We start from the raw sequence: 22,284 nt of genomic DNA, 5'->3' as shown, positions 1-22,284 counted from the left end.
TTCCTCATAGGCAAACATTCTATTAAATGTAACGTGTGTCTTTTGGTTTGTATGCATTCTTATAGACTGTGCATTGGGCTGGGTGGATCCAAAGCTCACAGAAGGAAATCATTGGTTGATAATAAAGATTGTCTCTCTAACAGTCCGAACTGTCCATGGTGGTATGGGCTGGTGAGTCTCTCATTCCTGGAGGTGTGTAAGCAGAGAGGATGACCACCTAGCAAGACATGGAGGAAAGATCCCCCCAGAGGGGACTGGTTTAGATGGCTCTAGGCCCCTGGCTTTCTGTGGCCTCTATTGCTTACTCTCGGCGGCCTCTATCATTGCAGGGTGGCCCTTCGACAACGCCACATGCAAGATGAGCGGCTTGGTGCAGGGCATGTCCGTGTCGGCTTCCGTTTTCACACTGGTGGCCATTGCCGTCGAAAGGTGAGAGGGTTCTCAACGAGGTTATCCTGGTTGACTGGGCTTGGCACTAGGAAGAGACACTGTCTTCACTGCAGGACCAGGGGAAGGCTGGGGCTGTTCAGAGCACTGTGGTGGGTGCGGCTGAATCTGAGCCAAAAAGGGAAGGCTGTTCTTTAGATTTGGGGAAACTGGATACCACCACCTCCTCTCAAGAGGCTTGGAGGCAGCTCCTAAGAACGTTTAATAGGGACTCCTGAGGCTTATGAGGAGCTTGAAGGCAGACCTTGTTTCCTGGGGAGCAGGAATTCTGCCTTCCATGCCTCTGAGCCAGAGGAGCAAGCTTAATGGGTGGCCATAGTATGGCTGGGAGGCTGTGTGTCCCCTGCTCCTTCACTTCATCTCCACAGCCTCCTTGCTGGTCCCTGGCAGTCCAGGCCCTACGGGCCCCCCATCTCTACCCTATCACCAGCTACTTATGATTCCATCAGATTCTCTGATAAGCCTGGCTCTGCTAATGGAATGGAGCCAGGAGCCAGGGAGGCTCTGCAGGCAATAAAATACTGACTAACTTCAGGAAGTCCTCTTCCCCCTCAGTGAACCCTTTCACTAAGTTACTTAACTAGTCTGAGCCTCAGTTTTTCATCTGTAAAGTGGAAAATACCCTACAGGATGACTGGGAGTCCTCGGTGAGCTTCTCCTTATAAAGCTGATGCACACTACTGGCACAGAGTCAAAATGTCAGCTATTAATATTATTTTCTTTCTTTCTTACACTCACACCCAACTCCTTGTCCTCTTCCCAATACAGGCACTTCTTAGCTCTGCCTTTCTATTTATTTATTTGTTTTTACTACATTTATTGGGATAACATTGGTTAATAACATATAAATTTCAGGTGTACAACTTTATAATACAACATCTGTGTACTCTATTGTGTGCTCAACACCCTAAGTCTAGTGTCCTTCCGCCACCATTTATTTCACCCCCTTTACCCTCTTTGTCCTCTCTCCACCCCTCTTCCCCTCTGGTAACCACCATTCTGTTGTCTGTATCTATGAGTTTGTTTGTTTGTTTGTTGTTTGTTTTACATCCCCCATATGAGTGAAATCATGTAGTTCTTGTCCTTTTTCATCTAACTTATTTCACTTGTTTCTTGATACTCTCAAGAGCCATCCTTGTTGTCGCAAATGGCAATATTTCATCTATTTTATGGCTAAGTAGTACTCCATTGTATATATGTACCACACCTTCTTTATCCAATCATCCGTCAAAGGACACTTCTGTTGTTTCCATGTCTTGGCCACCGTGAATAATGCTACAGTGAACATAGGGGTACATATATCTTTCCATTTTTGGGGGGTAGATACTGAGAAGAGGAATTGCTGGGTTATAAGGTAGCTCTATTCTCAATTTTCTGAGGAACTTCCATACTGTTTTCCATAGAGGCTGCACCAGTTTAAATTCCCACCAGCAGTGTGCGAGGACTCCCTTTTTTTTACATCCACTCTAACATTATTTCTTGTCTTATTGATAATAGCCCTTCTAACAGGTATGATGTGGTATCTCATTGTGGTTTTGATTTGCATTTCCCTGATGACTAGTAATGTTGGGCACCTTTTCATATATGTTGGCCATATATATGTCTTCCTTGAAAAAGTGTCTGTTCAGGTCCTCTGACCATTTTGTAATTGAGTTGTTTGTTTTTTTTGTTGTTCAGTTATATGCATTTTATGTATTTTGGATATCAGCCCCTTTTTGGAGGTATCATTTACAAATATCTTCTCCCATTCAATTGGCTGCCTTTTTGTTTTGTCAATGGTTTCTTTTGCTTTGCAGAAGTTTTTTAGTTTGATGTGGTCCCATTCATTTATTTTTGCTTTTACTTCTCATGCCTTTGGGGTCAAGGTCACAAAAACCCCTCTGAGACCAAGGTCCACTAAGTTTAGTGCCTATGTTTCCTTAGGTGTATTTTATTGTTTCAAGTCTTATATTCAAGCCCTTAATCCATTTTGAGTTAAAGTGATAGATAGCAGTCTAGTTTCATTCTTTTGCATGTGGCTTTCCGGTTTTCCCAACACCATTTACTGAAGAGGCTTTTCTTTCTTCACTGTATGTTTTTGACTCCTTTGTAAACAATTAGTTGTCTATATGTGTGTGGATTTACTTCTGGGCTCTCAATTCTGTTCCATTGGTCTGTGTGTCTATTTTTCTGCCAATACCGTATTGTTTGGGTTATTGTAACTTTGTAGTATTGTTTAAAATCGTGAAGTGTGATGCCTTCGCTTTGTTCTTTTTTCTCAGAATTGCTTTGGGTATTTGGGGTCTTTTGTGGTTCCATACAAATTTGAGGATTTTTTTTTTGTTCTATTTCTGTGAAAAGTGCCATTGAAATTTTGATGTTGATTGCATTAAAGCTGTATATTGCTTTAGGTTATATGGCCATTTTAATAACCCATGAACACAGAATATCTTTCCATTTCTTTGTGTCTTCAATTTCTATCAACAATGTCTTGTAATTTTCAGTGTACAGGTCCTTCACTTCCTTTAAGTTTATTTTATCTTTTTTGTTGTAATTGTAAACAAGATTGTTTTAATTTCTTTTTCTGATATTTCATTGTTAGTATATAAGGATACAATGGATTTTTGCATATTGATTTTGTATCTTGAAACTTTGCTGTATTTGTTTATTGTTATCTTTGGTTTCTGGTTGCTCTGTATTGCCATTGTTTCTTTTTCCTTGTGTTTCTGTCTTCTGTTTTAGTTTGGTAGCTTTCTATAATTTTTTTTCTGTGTTTCCTCTTTTTTTTATGTTATGTGTCTCAGCTCTAGGTTTTTGTTTTGTGATTACCATGGGGTTTATGTTAAAAAAAAGTTTCATAGATACAATAGTCCTTTTTTTTCTGTTGCATCTTATCTTCATTCACCTGTGCAAGTTCAGTCCTTTACCCTTCCCTTTTTATGTTTTTGTTGTCACAAATTACCCTTTTTATGCTGTGCGTTCATTTCCAAGTTGCAGAAATTATAGTCTTTAAAAAATGCTTTTTGTTCCCCTTTAACTGTTATGCTATAATTAAGTTTTAAATACCCTATTCTGAAATAGAGTTGCAATTTCCTGCTTCTGTCTGTCATCTTACTCAAAGTTTTATATACTTTTATCTTTTTGTTTCGAGTTAGAAGAACTTCTTCAAACATTTCTTATAATGCAGGTTTTGTAGTGGTAAATTCCCTTAGATTTTGTTTGTTTGGAAAAGTCTTTATTTCTCCTTCATATCCAAAGGATAACTTTGCTGAATATATTATTCTTAGCTGGTGTTTTCTTCTTTTCAATATTTTTAATATTTCATTCTATTTTCTTCGGCTTGTAGGGTTTCTGCTGAAAATTCTGATCATAATCTAATGGGGTTTCCTTTGTAGGTTACAGTCTTTTTTCCCCCTGGCGCCTTGAAAATTCTTTATCATTAACTTTTGATATCTTTAATATAATGTGTCTTGGAAAAGGTATTTTTGCATTGGAATAATTAGGTATTCTATTAGCTTCTTGAATTCTAGTATCTAGCTCTTTCAATAGGTTTTAGAAGGTCTCATTATTTATTTGAATTAGATCTCTGTTCCCTTCTTATTCTGTTCTCCTTCTGGTATACCCATTATTCTTACGTTGCTTTTTCTAATGGAGTTAGATATTTATCACAGAGTTCTTTCTTTTTTTTTTTTAAACTCTCATTTCTCTCTTTTCTTCCACCTGAGTCATTCCTGGATTTTTATCTTCAAGCTTGCTAATTCTCTCTTTCATCTGGTATGCTGTGTTTCCAATGCTTTCTAATGCGTTCTTCATCTCATTTGTTGAGTTCTTCAGCTCCAGAATTTTTGTTTGGTTCTTTTTTATAGTTTCAATATCTTTGGTAAAATACTCCTTTTATTCATTGATTTTATTTTTTAGCTCATTGAACTGCCTTTCTGAGTTTTCTTGTATGTCACCGAGTTTTTTCATAACTGCAATTTTGAATTCTCTGTCATTTAAATCACAGTCTTTCATGTCTTTGAGTTTAGATTCTGGAAAGTTTTCATTTTCTTTCTGAGTTACCTTGGTTATTCATTGTACTTGATGGATTGTTTCTTTGCCTAGGCATGTGCAGTAGTGAAGTCTTCTTTCTTAGGTACATTTCGCTCTTAACAATTCAGCAGGTTGATAAGTAGAGGTCTTTCTTTTGTTTTCTAGTAGATGCTATAGCGCAAGTTTTTGTTTCCTCTTCCTGCAGTACTAGCACCTTTGGGATCTTAGTGGGGTGGGTTGCCTCAGTTGTGGAAAATGACCCATAGTCCCCAAGCAGGTGGGCATCCTCTCTGTGTATGAGATGCCTCAACTCAGGGTACCACCCGTATGGTGGGATGTGGAGGGTGATAGGGCTCTGAGCTTACAAGTTCCTGGTGCTGCCTCCTTGTAACCAGAAGCTACCAGCCACACTGTGCTATTTGAGCTGTTTCCACTTCTACCAGGTTGTCCCACAGTGCGGGGGGAGATGGGGAGGCGGTTCAGGAGTCTGCAGCTTTGCCTGTTTGCTAGTAATGGTGGATGCTAGTCTGCTGCTGCCGTACCACTGAGATGTGTCTCTCTCTACCTGGGTTTAGCCACACTGGTGCCAGCTATTCAGGCAGAAATGTTGCTTCTGCCACCCTGGCCCTCCAGGATGCTGAGTGTGGGCTACGAGCCAACTCCTCCCTTGTTACCATATCAGCTGGGGCCATGGCAGGTGCTGGGTTGTTTCTGTGGCCCCTGTCTCTGTCCTTCCCCCCATCTTGCCTTTCCTGTTTGTTCTGATATACCCACCTTCATATGTCTTCATGCGTGACTCTGTCAGACATGTTTGTGTGTCAAGCAGGGAAGCCTTTGTTGAATTATAGTTGTTCATCTTGTAACTTTAAGGGAAGGAATCCAAGGGTCTTCTCATTCTACCATGATGTGACTCTGCTTCACCATTTCTAGAATCTAATGTCTTCACCCTAATTGCACCTCTGCCCTTCTCAAATGCAGTCTTTTGTGACCCGTGATTTGCGCAACTGGGGTGATGGAACTTGGTTCCTATCTCTGCAGTGCATATAACTAGCTGGATACTTGGGGAAAATCCCTCTCCTTCACTGATGTTCATTTTGTTATCATTGTTAATGTATTTGTACATTATTGTAATGTACAAATTTGTACATTTGTAATCATTGTAATGATGTGAATATGCAACCTCTTCTGGTGGTGTCAGCCATATTCTTCAATTTCTCATCTCCTCCAGGAAGCCTCTCTAGACTGGCCCAGGACTCTCCACCATCCATTAACTGATAATGCACTATAGCTAGTACTGCATACTTTACGAATTATTTGTTCTCTGGCAGTTTCTTAAGTGTGTGATACTATGAAACCAGTAAGCGAGCAAGGCTTGAGACAGGGCATGAAAGAGGGAGAAGGTGCTGTCAGGCAGGAGGGCAGGACACAATTTGGTAAAGTGGAAAGAGCACTTGGCTGAGAGTCAGCCCCAGGCCTGTGTTTCAGTGCAAGTTCACTCTCTAAATTGCCAAGTGACCGTCCCAGATTAATTAGATTGGAATCTTCGGCCAGGACAATTGGGCACAGGTCTTTCTTAAAATGCTTCAGGAAGTTTTAATGCACAGCAAAGATATATAGCTCCTGGTTTATATGGCTAGGAGGAGCAAGACAAATCTGGGTTCAAGGCTGGTCCTTGCTACTTGCTAGCTTTGTGGCCTTGAGCCAGTTACTTACCCCCTCTGAATCCCAGTTTCCTCAACTATAAATTAAGGTTGTAATAATAATCACTGTTGAGATGTTCTAATGAGGAAATGGTGCAGATCTGTCCTAATACTGTGAAAGCACTGTTGGAAGGACACTAGCCAAGATGACATAGGGACAGCCTATTGTGCAGGCCCGCAAGCTTTTCTGGAGAACCCATAAATAGCTAATAATTGTTTTCTTTGATACACCTACCTAATCGCCTACTTGGGGACAGAATGCACAGACTGATCTCTCTGCTCCCTGCTGGCTATCAGTTGACCTCCAAAAGTGCACAAACAGGATTCATGTTTCCCACACTGCCTGCAGTTTCCTTCTTCCCTCTCTCTTGTAAATCCTATTTTTGCTTTGTTCTTGGCTTATGAGACCAGGAACTGGCTCCACACCCATGAGAAACCAATTTGCTTGCAAACTCAGTTAATAGTCCGAGCTGTTCTTTGACTCTAAGGTGTGATGATGAATGAAAAGTACCCTTACCCACCAGCCCTCCGTCAGGGTTAGCTCTCACCTGGGGACTGCTGGGACCTGCCCAGACCCCCTGCTTCTCTTTTCCCCCTTGCCGCAGATTCTGCTGCATCATGCACCCTTTCCGTGAGAAGCTGACCCTGCGGAAGGCGCTGGTCACCATCGCAGTTATCTGGGCCCTGGCCCTGCTCATCATGTCCCCCTCAGCCATCATGCTGACTGTCACGCGCGAGGAGCACCACTTCATGGTGGATGCCCACAACCGCTCATACCCACTCTACTCGTGCTGGGAGGCTTGGCCTGAGGAGGGCATGCGCCAAGTCTACACGGCCGTGCTCTTCTCACACATCTACCTGGCGCCGCTGATCCTCATCGTGGTCATGTATGCCCGCATAGCCCGCAGGCTTGTTAAGTCCTCGGGCCCCGGCCGGACCCGCGAGGAGGCAGCCATGGAGGGCCGGCGTGGGGCCCGGCGCAAGGCCAGGGTGGTGCATATGCTGGTCGTGGTGGCGCTCTTCTTCACGCTGTCCTGGCTGCCGCTCTGGGCGCTGCTGCTGCTCATTGACTACGGGCAGCTCAGCGAGCCGCAGCTGCACTTCATCACCGTCTACGCCTTCCCCTTCGCCCACTGGCTGGCCTTCTTCAACAGCAGCGCCAACCCCATCATCTACGGCTACTTCAATGAGAACTTCCGCCGCAGCTTCCAGGCTGCTTTCCGGGCCCAGCTCTGCCCACCGCAGTGGGGGAGCCACAGGTTGGCCTATTCGGAGCGGCCCCGTGAGCTCTTGCGCACGCGGATCTTTGTGGAGGTGCAGCCCAGCGACTCAGGTCTGCCCTCCGAGTCGGGGCCCAGCAGTGGGGCCCCCAGGCCTGGCCTCCTCTCACTGCGCAATGGCCGGGTGGCCCACCATGGCTTGGCCAGGGAAGGCCCTGGCAGCTCCCACCTGCCTCTCACCATACCAGCCTGGGATATTTGAGTGGGATAGGGAGGGCAGACCCTGAATCTGAGGACCCCAACTGGACATGGGAGACCTAGAGGTGATAGCAGATTGGTGTGATTTTGAAGAGGGTGTCATGGTGCCTCCCTCTTAAATACAAGGCAGTGGGTCAGTTGGTTAAGAGCTCGCTCAAGAGTTTGAGCTCTGAGCAACAGTGGTTCGATTCCCGGCCCCGAGCTGAGCTCCTGCTGAGCTGCCAACAGGTGGCAGGATGGCTCAGCTAAAAAAAAAACAAAAAAACCTAAATACAAGGCAGTGGGCATCTCTGCCTTGTGATATCTTCTCTAGTACCTCCCCCCTCAGAGAGAGGCAAAGGAGGGAAGGGGGAGAGCAGCTAAGTTTCCCTGAAACCCTTCTGCCACAAATTTCATCTCTTTGAAGTCTCACGATATTTTGAGAATAGACTTTCCTATCCCCCTTCTACAGATCACAGACTGAAGCCTGGAGAGATATGGCCAGCCTAGTCTCTCAGCTGGAAATCTCACAGGAGCGGGGCTGACTGGTGTCTCTATGGTTTTACCATCTCCAGCTGTCTCCAGAAGGGCCCATTAAGATGGAGCACAGTGAAATGTATAAATTTAGGCTGCTGGAAAGAAGCAAAAAACAAAGCTGGTCTGTCTATTTAATGCTTTGTGTCCATGTCTGTCCTGGAGTCCCTCATGTGTTACTGAAGCCACTCGCCTTGACCCCTTCCGAGAACATGGTTTTAGCCCTCCTGCCAGCTCTGTGTGAGTTTGTCTTGTTGGTGTCCCAGGACATTCACTTCTCCCCAAAGTACTATAATAGGACGTCACGCCTGAGCAGCGGTGGAACGTACCCTGGGGAACCTGCACCTGTTGCAGGTCCTCTGGGTCTGAGCCCTGTGGGCATAGGAGATAGAGGTGGGCTCTGTCCTCCCTCCTCTCCTCATAGGGGGCCCACCACAATCACCAAGGCGCAGGCAAGTACTTATAGTGTGGCAGGTAGCTCCAAAGCCACATGGAGGTGTGGGTTTATTTATTCACAGACAGGAGGAAGAAAAAGCACAGTACCCCCTTTCTGCCGTCGGAAGCACTCGTATGCTTGCTGGAGCTGCAAGCACAAAGCCTCCCTAGGCCTTTTTCCCCTGCTCCCTCTGGGGGATGATGGGGAGAAGTTGGCAACCGAAGCTGATGTTCCCTTTGGGGCCTCCTGGAGGATACATATTAAACCTCCAACATGGATAAGTCATGTACCCTATAAAGGGTTTGGGACCGGGAGATCCCTTGTTTACTCTGGGTCTCACCTAGCATGCCTACATTACCTTGAAGAAACAAGGCTTCTCTCTAGGTTATGGGAAGAAATGTTATTGCCTCAGTGATCTTTGCACAGCCCCAGTCACCTGCAGTTAGCTGGACATATCCCCTTATCTCTACACAAAGCACAGTGTTGCTAAAATTTTAGTGATTAAAAAAGAAATGTTTCCAGGGGTCAGGGCAGAGAATGGGACTCTGAGGCTTCAATTGTTTCCTTGATCTATACAAAATAACTTAACTGTGTTTGTTCCACTCTAAATACAGATGTAGGGGCAAAAGAAAATTCCTAAGCAACTGTGTAATCCCTTCTCATCAAGTCCCCAGGCACAAGTCCCCAGGTCTTGTTTGATTCATACAAATGAAACAGAAGGAAATATTATTGTTGCCATTTTTCATAAACAAAGTAACTGAGGCTCAAAGGGGCCAAGGTCACAGGCCACAGAAGAGCGGGGTTTGGGTTAGAATTTGTCTTCTGATGGTTTCTTCCTGAGCTGCATCTTGCCTCTCAAGGAAGGTAGATTGGGCATCACAGGGAGGCTAGCTGCAAAGTCCCACAAAGATTTTCTGTCTGGCAGTGAACCAGAATGTTTTTGGAACTAACTCAAGCTCTTGGTCTGGGAAATGAGAGTCGATTGTGTTGACTCTTTTAATATCCGGCCTGAGCTGCTCTGTGTACAATATCTTTAAACCCATGTGTTGTGCAGGCTGCCAAGATCCAGATGTCTACCATGACCTCACCTGATGTCTGGGGGTGAAGGATAAGGGTCTCAGGGGAGGGGGGCGTAATATGCCATCCTATCCCTCATTAGCTAATACACGTATGGGCCCCATTTTGGGTGTTGTATCAGTGTTATGAGTCACACAGACCAGACAGTTAGTTCCCTGCTGCTTACTGTGAAGAACTCTGACTCCAGGCTCTAAAAATAGGCCAGAGAAAGAGCCATCTCAGACCCCAATGCTTGTCCCTGTGGCTGGGTAAGATCTGTCCAGAGACACGGGTCTTTTCTCTTGGGTGTGTTCCTCCTTTAGCATGGACTCCCTGACCACAAAATCACAGCCTCTGCAGTCGGGGGAGACCAGGGCTCTCACCCAAGCCAACATTTCCACCAAGGCCCCTTTGTTTCATTTCCCCCAAAAGATGCCGTGCTTTGAAAGATTGTACCTGCCAAAAAACTGCTCGAGGTCATAACTGATATATTTTGCTGTTATTTTTATGTATTAAAAAAAGATCAATCAAAGGCTATGCCTGACCATTTAGAGATTGGATCTGAATGGGAACAGACATGACTTGATGCTTTTATAAGGGGGTGAGGCCTTGTGGGTACCTGTAGAGTGTTTGGTTTTTTGTGTATGTGGTAAAATATACACAACATAAAATTTACCAATTTAACCTTTTTGAAATGTACATTTCAGTGGCAGTAAGTGCCTTTGCGTTGTTGGATAACCATCACCACTATCTGTTTCCAGTTTTGTTTTTGTTTTTTTATAGAAAACGTAGATTTACTTGTTAATGCTATTACAAAGACAAAACAATTATCATCTGAAGTACTTTGAGGACTTCATCCCAATTTCACTTGTTCTGTTACAGAAACTGACATAAGAGGCTAGAAATTAAAGGATATAACCTGAGAGATTATAACAGAAGAAACTGGTGGAACATGGTGAAAGGAGCAAAAGCTAGTTACAGTTTGGTAGTATGTATGGCTGGGATGTTTCCGAAGAGGCTCTACGGATGCCTGAATGAATTAATCTGGGTCCCAAATTAGTAAAAAGATCCTTACCCCTGTGGAGAATGAGCAGAGGCCAAGATCTCTCTGAGATCCCTTTGTCTCTCTTCAAGGGCTAAGAGTATCCTTCTGCCCTAAAAGGGGTACGTATATCTTAGATTCAGCCTCTGTCCCATCCAATCTACCTAGACCTTTAAGTCCTGTGCATTTTCACCATAGAGACCTGCTGGGTTATGGAAGATGCATACACTGAAGGCAGGAATATAGGCTTAGTCAGAGGGTACCTAGACACAGGAAGTTTGGGGGTAAATGACAAACTACAAATACCCTCTTGGTTACGTTAATTCGCCTTTGTTCATAAAGGTCATAATTTCTGCTGGTGACAACTTGTTTCAGTATAATCTGTCTCAAGAAAGAACTGGTTCAGATAAGTTTTGGAGAAGAAAAAATACTTCCATCAACACCCATGCCACAGTGAAAAGGGCACCAAGCTCTTTCCTACAGTTAATTATGAGCAGAATTCCAAAGCAGCATGAAATCATGTTTAGTGATCAACATCTGCATCTTCAAATAGCCCAGCAACTGCTGGTAGTATCTGCCTCCACCCCATCTTCATAATCTCTTACTGAATCTTCTGTCCGGACTCCAGCCATGTTATATTGGCTGCTCACAGACTGAGAAGGCATTCCTTCTGATCCCTCCAATGTGGCTTGGCCTTCTGCTGGTAAATGAGATAATCCTTCTTCCTAGGTGTAAAATGTAGGAATGTCCCCCTGCTCTTGTTCGTGTGCTTCTACATCATAGTCTTCTCCATCGTAATCATCTGGCTCTGGATGCAAAGCTTGGCATTCACAGATTGCAGTGATCATTGCCTCCAATGTTAATTTATCACTAGGCACAAATCTAAATTCAGGAATAAGTTCAACATCATCATCACTGTCTTCCTCTTCTTCGTCAGCAAGAGTCCTTCGTTTCTTCTTCAAATTCAGCATTCACCACAACATACAAACGCTCTCATGGAGATGCATTTAGATCCCTGGACACTGCATGCAAACAAATGGTGGGCCATTCCAGTGAGAATCCTAACCCAGAGCCATCTAACCAAGACAGGTGGCTCAAAAATCCCCCGGCACTGTCACAATTCAGAAAGGAGTATTCCAAATTTGAGCGCCCAAATTTTCAAATACCCAGAGCCAGAAAACTTTCTCTAATGACTCAGGAGATGGAAAAACTCTCACTATGTAAAGGGTGCCGGTGCTCAGGCCCTTTTCTGTTCAGCACAGCCTCCATATCTAGCTGCTGCCAGCAGAGCCCCTCATCTGACCCCCAGTGGTGGGAAACTTTTGAGGAAGCTCGTTGCAGCAGTGAGCACTGAGATACAGCTCCAGATTTGTTTTTAACATCCCAAACTGCAACTCTGTGCCCATTAAACATCTCCCCATCCCTCCAAGCCTCTGGCAGCCACCACTCTACTTTCCATCTCTATGAATTTTACTATTCTAGGTACCTCGTACAAGTAGAGTCATATAGTATTTGTCCTTTGTGACTGGCCTGTTTCACTTAGCGTAACATCTTCAAGGCTCATCCATGTTGTAGCATGTATCTGTATTTTGTTCCTTTTTAAGGACTGAATAATATTCCGTGTGTGTGTGTGTGTGTGTGTGTGTGTGTGTGTGTGTGTGTACATTTTGTTTCATTTTTCAATGAACACATGGATTGTTTCTACCTTTTGACTATTGTAAATAATGTGTGGCATTTTAAGAGGTTGGGAGTAATTCCTGAAAATAGTTCCTATATGAACCTTGAGGAGAGAGACCCCAGGTTGGGAACCTGGGATTTCTTCCAATTTAGCATTTATGGGTGACAAAGCATATTCTCTGAGGGAAGCTGATTGTGTCCCTCCCCTGTGCCCACCCCAGCTGCTCTGAACTCTCCTTGCTAGACTTTAGTTCTTGACTAAAGTGGCTAGAAAATTGTATGTTCCCTCCATAGGGTGATATTTTATGAAGTTATTTGTATAAATATAGCTTTGTTATCTTCACCAAAATCCTGTGTCCTGATACCCGGGCTCTGTCAGGAGGCTTTTCCAGCTACTCCAAGGCATGCAAGGTCAAGCATAGCGGACTTCTCTGGACGTGCCGTCCTCCCCCTACGGGCTGGTTGGGTCTCCTAAGGTCACTGTCCTTTCAGGGGTAGAAAGTTTGGAAATGAATTGGATGTATGATGGAGGAAAAGGGCCAGAGGCCTGTTGACACTGAGTACTCCCACCCCAGAGGGGCTCTTGGAGGGACTCCGTGTCCTGTCCTGCCATGTGCAGCACAAGCGGTTGTGCTAATCATGGTCTTTACTGATGAATGGTCTCTTGACTTCACCAAGACCATGGAGCACTCAACAGACCAACGTGAGCTGGAGGTGGGCACCCAGCCTGGACCCCACAAACCACAATTTGCCCAGCCCTATGCTGAGGACTTTCTCTGGGGGCCTGGAGGATGCATGAGTTGATTTGGGTTGGAATGGAGGGCGGAGTTGGCAAAGTAGGATGAGAGCCCCCTATCATTAGTCTACTGTGTATTCATCCAAAAATCAAGGTGAGAGCCAAACCAAGAGCTGGATGAAAGAGCATTGCTATTAAGCTCTGTACCTTTTTGCATCTGTTTCCTTAGCTCACCCCTCACAAGTGCCACTGAGGAAAGATAGATGAGAAGGAGGTGACCCAAATGGGCTTCATTACAAGCAAACAATGTTGAATTAACAATGGCATCCTTGTTAAATAACCCAATTATGTATGTTTATGGCATTTTATTGTTTTTTTCCTCTCTCTCTACAAAAGCATTCCATAGTCACTGTGGAAATTTTATAAAATTTAGATAAGCAAAGAAACAAAAATAAAAAGCACCCAAATCCCACCACAAGAGATAAGCATTAGTCATTTTCTATGCATACTTACCTATATGTTTAAATTCTTTGTAACAGCTTTACTAAGACATAATTTGTATACAATAAAAGTCACCTATCTTAAGTATACATTTTGGGTAAGTCTTAGTTATTGAATACAATTGTGTAACCACCATCACACTCCAGATATTTCCAGCAACCCCCCTAAAATTCCCTTGTGCCAATTTGTAGTCAATCCTCTCCGCCTACTCCTGGACCAGCTAACTACCCATGTGATTTTGGAATGTCATATACGTAGAATAATACAGTGTGTAGCTTTAAGTCTGTCTTCTTTCACTTAGTATGACTTTTTGAGATTCATCCATATTATAACATGTGTTAGTAATTTGCTCCTTTTTCCTGATGAGAAGTATTCCATTATATGGATATATTGCATTTTGTTTGTCCATTTGTTAGTTGATAGACACTTGGGTTGTTACCAGTTTTTTATGAATTTTGAATAATGCTGCTATGAACATTCATATACACATCCTTATATGTATATATATTTTGAATTCTCTTGGTCAAATACCTAGGAACAGGTTTGCTGGGTTGTATGGTAAATGTATAGTTTAATGTAAGAAACTGCCAAAGTGTTTTCCAATGTTGTTGCACCATTTTACATTCCTATCAGGAGTATATGAGAGCTCCAGTTGTTCTTGCCAACACGTAATAGTATCTGCCTTTTAAATTTTTTCCTGATAACTCGTGATGCTAGACGTATTTTCATTTGTTTATTGGTTATTCTTATATCTTTTGTTGTAAAGTGTTTTCAAATTTATCTTTTAAATATATGATTATAGGGCCGGCCNCGAATTGGCCTCATTTGGTTGGCTTGAGTTATGTTTGTTGTATAATTAGTATGTATAGCAAAGTACTTTGCAGTAACATCTCAGACCATTTTGAGTAATGAAGAAATACAAAATGATGACCCTATGTTTATTGATGATACCTTGGAATACAGAGTACTAAGGAAGGAAAAGATTTTCTTGACATAATAGCTGTTTTTTGTATGGTCCTAAGTGTCTTAGTTCAGGCTGCTATAAGAAAACACCACAGACTGAGTAGCTTATAAACAGCAGATATTTACTGCTCCCAGTTCTGGAGGCTGGAAGTCTGAGATGAGGGTGCCAGCATGGTCAGCTGAGGGCCCTCTTCTGGTCACAAAGGTCTTGTATCCTCACATGGCAGAAGGAGCTAGGGAGTTCGGTGGGGCCTCTTTTTAAGGACGACAGTCCCATTCATGAGGGTTCTACCCTCATGTCTTAAACCCTTCCCAGAGGACCTACCTACTGTACCATCACCTTTGAGGGTTAGGATTTTGACATGAGTTTTGGGGAGACACAAACATTCAGACCATAGCAATAAGTGATTGGACAGTATTCCAGCCAAGAACCAGAATGACCATTACGCTTGTGGTATCTAATCCTATTGCTGCTTCAGGTTATCCCAAAATAGGAAACCGAGACTATGTTTTGGTGTCATTAGAACATCTTCACTCAAATTACCCTGGGACTCCTTGAAGTCTTGTATGGAACTGGTTATGTCTGTAATGTGGGATTAATCAAATGAAGACTGCTTTTGTATCACCCAAGTCTGGCTCAAAAGCACAAGCTCTTGCAACAACTCTGGATTTCATCAGTGGTCCAGACCTCAAAAAACCTTAGTCCTTGCAGGAAAGAGTTCTTTTGTTTTGCTTTGTTTTACAGGAAGTTTAGTGTGTATAAAACAAGTAAGGGTGTGGTACACAGATNAAAGCAATGTCCTCAAGGGACTCTGAGCTCACGCCTGGACTTTTACAATGCTTCCATCTGAGGTACCTGAGGACCTGGGGTGATCCGGCAAGAAGCAGGCAGAGTGAATCCCTGAGTGCTTACAACGAGCCAGGCTTTTCCTCCAACTCTTGACTTGTCGATCTCAGTTAATCTCCCCAACAATCCATAAAATAAGTTACTATGATGACTATCTCCATTTCCCAGATGAGAAACTCAGAAAGGTTAACTTGGCCTGATGTCATAGACAAGAAAGTGGTGGAACCGGTACTTAGCTGGTAGCCATTACAGGTGTCAGTAATATACCTCAGCTTTGCTTAAACGGATCAGAAAAATGCAAATGCACATCCTTAAGACCGCAGGCAAGGTCTGTCTGGTAAAGCGGCGGAGTTATAAACCACTTTCGAGATAAGAAATTACTTTGTGCGGAAGGGTGTGTGAGAGTCAAAGGTGAGTTCCCAGCGTGTGGATGGGGAGCTGCCAATTCCTAGCTGGTCCCAGCTGTGAACTTGAGCTTTTACCCTCCTCTGTCACAGCCCCAAAGCCAAAGCCTGCGGCCAGCCACGTGGCCCAGCCTAGGAGCTACGGGGCGGGACCGCGGAGGCAGGGCCCGAGGGGGCGGGGCTGGACGCGAGGACGCGCGGGACGAGCGGAGTGCGCCTGCGCGCGAGGTGGGCCGGGCGGGGGTGGGGTAGGCACTCTAGCCAGAGCCCAGTTAAAGGCCGCTCCCAGCGCCTCTTGCCGGTCCAGTTTGCTCAGTGCGCAAGCGCGGAGGGTTCTCCTTGTCAGCCGGCGCCGCGTGCGGGCGAGTGGCTCTGTGGCAGCGGCAGCGGCAGCGGCGGCTGTTAGTCTCCTGCACGATGAGCGGCTTCAGCAGCGAGGAGCGCGCCGCGCCCTTCACCCTCGAGTACCGAGTCTTTCTCAGTGAGTGTCGGCGGTCCGCGGCCCCTCCTCGCCCAACCGTCCATTCATTCCCGGGCCTCGCCTCGCGTCCCAACCTGGGCGCCTGCGGCCCGCGCTTGGCCTCGCGTCCTGGGCGCGGGCTGGGCTCCTCCAGCCGGTCCCCGGGGCCTGGGCCCGCCCGGCCATCCCATTTCACGTGTCCGGCCCGCGGGCGGGACGGCGTGGGTCGGCGTTTTTCTTTCACAAGCAGGGTTGGACCCGAACCTGGGTCAGGCTAGTTTTGCAGGTGTACGGCTCGGGCAGTGTGTGATGGGAAAAGGAAACCTCTGAGTCACNCGAATTGGTTAGAACATCTCAAATTGGACTTTAGTCTCTCCCCACCCCCATCATCTCTATAAGATTCTCTCCATTATTTGATCATTTGGAAGGCAGATAATGTAACCAAGTAGCTTGTGATTTTAGGCAAAGAGGTTGGGAAACAGATTATTACTAGTGTGCCTTGGTTGCTTTTAACTGCATTTGACAGGATACTACAAAAAAGAGATGCGCTTAGAAAAGAATTGGCTATTTTGTGAGCAGGGGTGAAAGTGAAAATCAGAGGTTCCAGGACAGGCAGGGTCGAAAGATGCAACTGTTGCTCATCTCTAACCAATAAAGGATAGAAATTAAGAAATGCTTTGAGTGCCAAGGCTGATCAAATCTCAAATCAAAACTCAGCCATGGGATAGAAACCAGATTAAGGGCATAAGCAATGGCTTCCAGTAAGTCCTTTGTTGGATAAAATGGTTCATCAGGGGGGATAGACTAAGGGCATGTTCTCCAATGGAGGCTTGATAAATTCAACTTACCTTACCAATTATGCCTAGAGAGAGGCATGTCTTGAAAGAATTATAGGTGTGGTGATTGAAACATGGTGCTGACTAGAATCAGGTAAAACACTTTCCAAGTTGTAAAGAGAGATGCACAGCCAAGGTACACCAGCTTGGATTAAGAGGTCATGACTTTTAGAGAACAACTTTTGGGCTCCCAAATATCTGTGGACAGGAAGGAAGCTGAAAAAGCTGCTTAGCCCCCAAAGAGTATATATTTTCTAAATGTGACCAAGAGGGATAATGGAAAAGAAAGGACCTTCCAGAGAGAAAAGCCAAGAGCTACAGAAGAACAATAATAGGGAGCTACTCTCAGGAAGCTGGACTGGAACTTAATCAAGGACTATTTCTTATAGCCAACAGGAATTTGGAATTCTAAGAACCAGTGATGGTTGTATGCTCCCCCATATTCTTTCTTTTTATAAATGAGAATGTTTACTTCAGTGTTCATTCTGTCCTTGTTCAACCTTTTCACATTAAATAAATATAGGTGTGGGAGGCAATAGATAACACTTGTTTGTTTTTAAGTTTGGAAGTCTCTGGATGAAGAGGAGCCCTATTTGGACGTAATGCAGAAACTATCATGAAACTATCACTACTAAACTTTGACCCTGATGTCATGATTTGTTGAGACTTTTGGGTATCACTTTTTGTAAGTAGAGTGAGTATATTTTCAATGTATAAAGGGGATAAACGAATATTTATGATCAAAGAAGTAGACTGTGATAAGTCATAATTATTTTCACCTTCCATCCCAAACTATCTCAGCAATTGACATACCATTCAACCAGTTATTGTAGCCAGAAACCTAGAAATCATCCTCAAATCCATCTCCCTCTTCTTTCACTTTGTCCAACCAATAATCAATTTCATTAATTCTATCTTGAATATAGCCCAGTATTCAATCTTCTCTTTTGCCATCCAAATCCAGGGCACCACCATCATCTTTCACCTGGACCACTGCAGCCACCTTCTCATTGTTCTCCCTGACTCTAGTGTTGCTAAACCTCAAGCCAGGTGCCAAGCTGCTAACAGAGCCATTTTTAAAAGCAATTCTGATCATGTCATGTTCCCGCTAAAACCCTTCTTAAGTTTCCCACTGTTCTTAGGAAAAAAATCCAAACCCCATATGAGGCCTTCCAAGGCCCTCCNAAAAAAAAGATTATATTGTAGACACTGTAGGACAAAAATTTGCTCCAAATCTAAGGGGAACGTATCACTAACAGATGGCTTCTAAATGGGTTTAGAGTAAGAAAAGAATATGAACTGTGATAGAGGTGGGATGGCTATTTTGATAGGTGGTTAGGAATGGCCTCTCTGAGGAGGTGACATCTGCGTACAGATATGAATAAAGTGAAAGAGGGAGGCATGTGAATAGCTGAGGAAAGAACAACCCAGACACAGAGAGCATCATGTGCAAAGGCCCTGAGATCAATGAAAAAAGAATTACATTGAATTTCAATAATTACATTTCTGGTCAACTCAAAACATTTATTGAGTTCTCGTTAAAAGCCACACACAGTTCTAAGAACTTTGTGTCTGTTATTTATTTCTCATAACAGATCATAAAGCTCCATGAGGACAGGGGCTACGTCTATTTCACTCATTTTTGTGGACTCAGATTTAGGACCATGACTGGTACATAGGGACTCAATAAGTGTCTGTTGAATGAGTGAAGTAATGCAATAAGCAAGTACAGTAAAACCTTGGATTGTGAGTAATGTGGTTTGTGAGTGTTCCACAAGACGAGCAAACATTTCTAATAATTTTAACATGGTAAACGAGTGATGTCTTGCAATACGAGTAGTTTGTTTCCGGAATGAATTATGCTCACAAACCAAGGTATTACTGTATTTATTATTATTCCCATGTTATAGATGGAAAACCAAGGCTCAAAGAAGTTAAGTAATTTATTGAAAGTCGTATAACAAGGAGGTGCTGAAGGTGGATTTAAATCTCGGTCCATCGGACTAAGAAGCCAGGTTTTTCTGCCTCTCCCCCAAACTACTGTGGAGTCTCCTTCCTATATTTGGGAAACTGAGGTTCAGAATAAAAGAAAGAGGTTTGATGGAGGTTTCTTTAATTCTAAAAATAAAACCATCTGACCACAGGCTCCAGACTGCTGCTTTGGCCACAAGACCACATTTCCATCTCATTCAGTGGCTTCCAAAGATTTGAGATGGAAGGAATACCAGCAGTTTAAGTAAAAAGTATAAATTTAGTTTGCTCCAACACTGCATCATGCTTTCAAGGCAGCCATGGGCTGAAAGAGATCCTTTCGACTCCTCTGCCTGAGGTCATTGACAGGGCAAAAGCTGCCGAACTGGCTATGGAGTCCTGCCTTGAGTTGTGTTCTCTTGCTAGCTGCAATGCCCAGACCTTTGAATCCTGTCACCAACAAATACTGCTGTTGTCATGTGCAAGCAACCAAATTAATGGGGATGGAAAAACCCAAGCTTAGTGATTTGGGTAAATTAATTTATCTGTCACATCGCCAGTGGTGGTGTTCAATCACTCTCTGTTTGAGGAGTAATCACTCCCTACCCCCACTCTGTCTCCCCCTCTGTGGGGAGGTTAGAACAGCCAAAGCCAAGCTGTTTCCGTGCCTGAGAGACCTACATTTATGTGTTTTGAACGTCCCCAAAGAAGAGCATTTCGCATAGTGTATTTTGTTCATTCTGAGTGCTGTCTGGCAGTCCTTTGAAGCACCTCTAATGATCATAATCACCCCCTTTATTCTCATCTAGTCTTTGGAAAATGATTCTGTTACTTATGCTATAAATTATAGAAAATAAACTCACTGTGAAAGAGTTTGGTGTTTGCTGTTTTCTTTCCATCGAATTCATAGTTTTCCCTCTTTTGCATTTTCACTGTGAATGAAAAGTTTCCTGGCAAAACAGTCATCCTCCCCTCAAAAGGATAGATAGTAGGCTGTGTTACCGTCAACATAACTGCAGTATTCCTATTTTACATATGGGAAACTGAGTGTGTAGAAGCCAAGGCATTTCCTTGACATCCCCATACCTCATAAGTAGTGAAATAAAAAGAATTTTTCAGGTTTTCTGGGTTGCAGTCCAGTGCTCTTGACACTTCACCAAATTACCTACTTGGTTAGCTCCCCACTTTTAAGTGTATGTGACAGGTTAGACCAAACTTAATTCTGCCATGTGCACACTCAACAAACTTAGCGTCTGTTGAGTCTGGGAACATAGGAGACCTCTCCACAGTCCAGAGAGCAGAGATAGAAAAGAGAAAAATCATAATGTACTTTCTTGATGGGGTATTGTACTTGGTCAAAGAAGCAATGGAACAGCCTGAGGGGCATTATAAAAGGGATCCCATAAAAACTTCAAATAAGTCTTAAAGACTGAGCTAGAGACAACCAGGTAGAGAGGAGAGTTTGAAGCCGGGAAGTGGTGTGTCAGATCTTCATCTGTTAAAGCTCATGCTGGCATCAGGTAGAGAATGACTAGGAGGAAGATGAACCTGGAGACCAGTGAGGCAGGAGGTATTTGTGGGAATCCACGTGAGAAATCCTAGGATTAGCTAAGGCTGAAGAGATGGAGAAGAGACGACAAGCTCAGGAGGTGTTTGAGAGATCCATGCAATGTTAACTGGTAGCTGGTATGTTGTGGGAGGATGGGATATCATCTAGGATCTTTTAGTTGCCATTACATAAATCTGACTCAAACCAGCTTAAACTAAAGAGATATATTGGTTCATAGAATAGTAAATGCAAAGGATTGGTTGCTTCAGGGGTTCAACAATGTCATCAAGGACCCAGCTTGTCTCCATTCCTCTCCTCCACGTGCAATGTGAACTACGTCCTCAGGCTGGCTCCCCTCATGGTCCAGAATGCGGCTATCAGCAATCAGAACTACATGTTTTCTTGTTTACATTGAGAGAGAGAAAGTGAGAGGGAATATCTCTTCCATGACTTTCTCCTAGCAGAGCAAAGTAACTTCTCAGAAGGAAGCAGCAAACTCATTGGTTGAAAGTGCGTCAGGTATCCATTTCTGAACCAACCCCTGTGGCTAGGGGAATGCCATGTTCTGAATCCCATGTTCTTGGATGGGGCTCTGGAATAGTTAAAGGGGCTGGGATTTCAACGATTGATTTAAACTAATCAAGGCCCATCTCTAAAACTAGATAGAGTCCATCTCCAATCAAATTAATCTGGGGAAGGGGGTGAAAGACTGTTGGGAAGTTGTGTCCATTAGAATGGTTTTCAGCTGCAAGAAACAGAATACTCTGAGTCAAACTGGTTTAAACATAACAACAACAAAGTCACATGAGATAATCTCACACAATTTATTAATTATTAATAAAGTCAGCTTATTATCTCCTCATAAGAAGAACTGAGGCAGGGAAGGCTCAGAGTTGATTAAGTCAGAAGCTCAATGACATCATCAAGACCCAAGTCTTTTCCAATGGCCTCTTCACTGTAGGTTTATTGCTATTACCTGCAGGCTACCTCTCCTCCAGGATGTAAGACAGCTAGAGCTGGCAAATTCCATGACAATGTTCAAAGGAAGATCACAGCCTTTTGTAGTGTATCTCTCATAGAAGCAAGAGAAACTTTCCCAGAAGCTTCCATCACACACCCCCTTATATCACCTTGGCCAGAATTGTGCCACATAACCACAACCAAACTAGTCATTGGCAGGGGAAATGGAACCACTGTGAATAAGAGACTAATGAGACCCTCCCCTGGGGCTGAAATGGCATCGAATTCCCCGAAGCACCTGGCCATGCAGGGGTAGGTGCTGCGACTCAACAACAACAGAGTCCTCTTGGGAAGGAGAATGGATGCATAAACAGGTGCTGAGTGGGCAACCACCAGTGGCTGCTGCAAAGGTTATCCAGGAGGAGCCTAGAGGAACTGAACTTCCAGGTTGGCTGACTGGGCAGTTGTGGCACCGTTAACTGAGATAGAGGACTCAAGGGAGAAAAAGGTGAGCTAATTTTTTGACTTGGTGGATGTGAGATGCTCATGGACCAACCAAGCAGAGAGGTCCAGAAGGTAGCTGCATGTAAGTGTTGACCATCCTTTCTTCTTAAAACCTCTTCCCCCAGCTTCCAAGGCACCACAGTGCCCTGTTTTATCTCCTACTTTATTTCCTATCTCTATGGTATTCCTTCTC

At 43.9% G+C, this 22,284-nt stretch overlaps 2 protein-coding genes and 1 pseudogene across 3 annotated transcripts in view; 2 read left to right on the top strand and 1 right to left on the bottom strand.

The window, feature by feature from the left end:
• NPFFR1 (neuropeptide FF receptor 1) overlaps nt 1–7,826 on the top strand; it is a 28,649-nt gene extending 20,823 nt beyond the window's left edge. For both annotated transcript variants that reach the window (XM_019626483.1, XM_019626481.1), the window contains 2 exons: nt 330–429; nt 6,764–7,826. In XM_019626483.1, the coding sequence (XP_019482028.1) occupies nt 330–429; nt 6,764–7,640 (977 nt within the window). In that variant the 3' untranslated portion in view covers nt 7,641–7,826. The remainder of the gene's footprint in view (nt 1–329; nt 430–6,763) is intronic.
• A 6-nt stretch (nt 7,827–7,832) lies between these two features.
• On the bottom strand, nt 7,833–11,802 carry LOC109371819 (methylosome subunit pICln pseudogene; annotated as a pseudogene).
• Nucleotides 11,803–16,072: 4,270 nt separating this feature from the next.
• The window catches only part of PPA1 (inorganic pyrophosphatase 1), a 35,073-nt gene continuing 28,861 nt past the window's right edge, over nt 16,073–22,284 (top strand). Inside the window, exon 1 of the mRNA XM_019624550.1 lies at nt 16,073–16,522. Coding sequence (XP_019480095.1) covers nt 16,229–16,522 — 294 coding nt within the window. The 5' untranslated portion in view covers nt 16,073–16,228. The remainder of the gene's footprint in view (nt 16,523–22,284) is intronic.

This window comes from Hipposideros armiger, unplaced genomic scaffold (assembly GCF_001890085.2).
Source record: "Hipposideros armiger isolate ML-2016 unplaced genomic scaffold, ASM189008v1 scaffold_15, whole genome shotgun sequence".
In the NCBI taxonomy this organism is placed as follows: domain Eukaryota; kingdom Metazoa; phylum Chordata; class Mammalia; order Chiroptera; family Hipposideridae; genus Hipposideros; species Hipposideros armiger.
The sequence above is the reverse complement of the archived record's forward strand: the minus strand, read 5'-3'. Positions and strand labels throughout refer to the sequence as shown.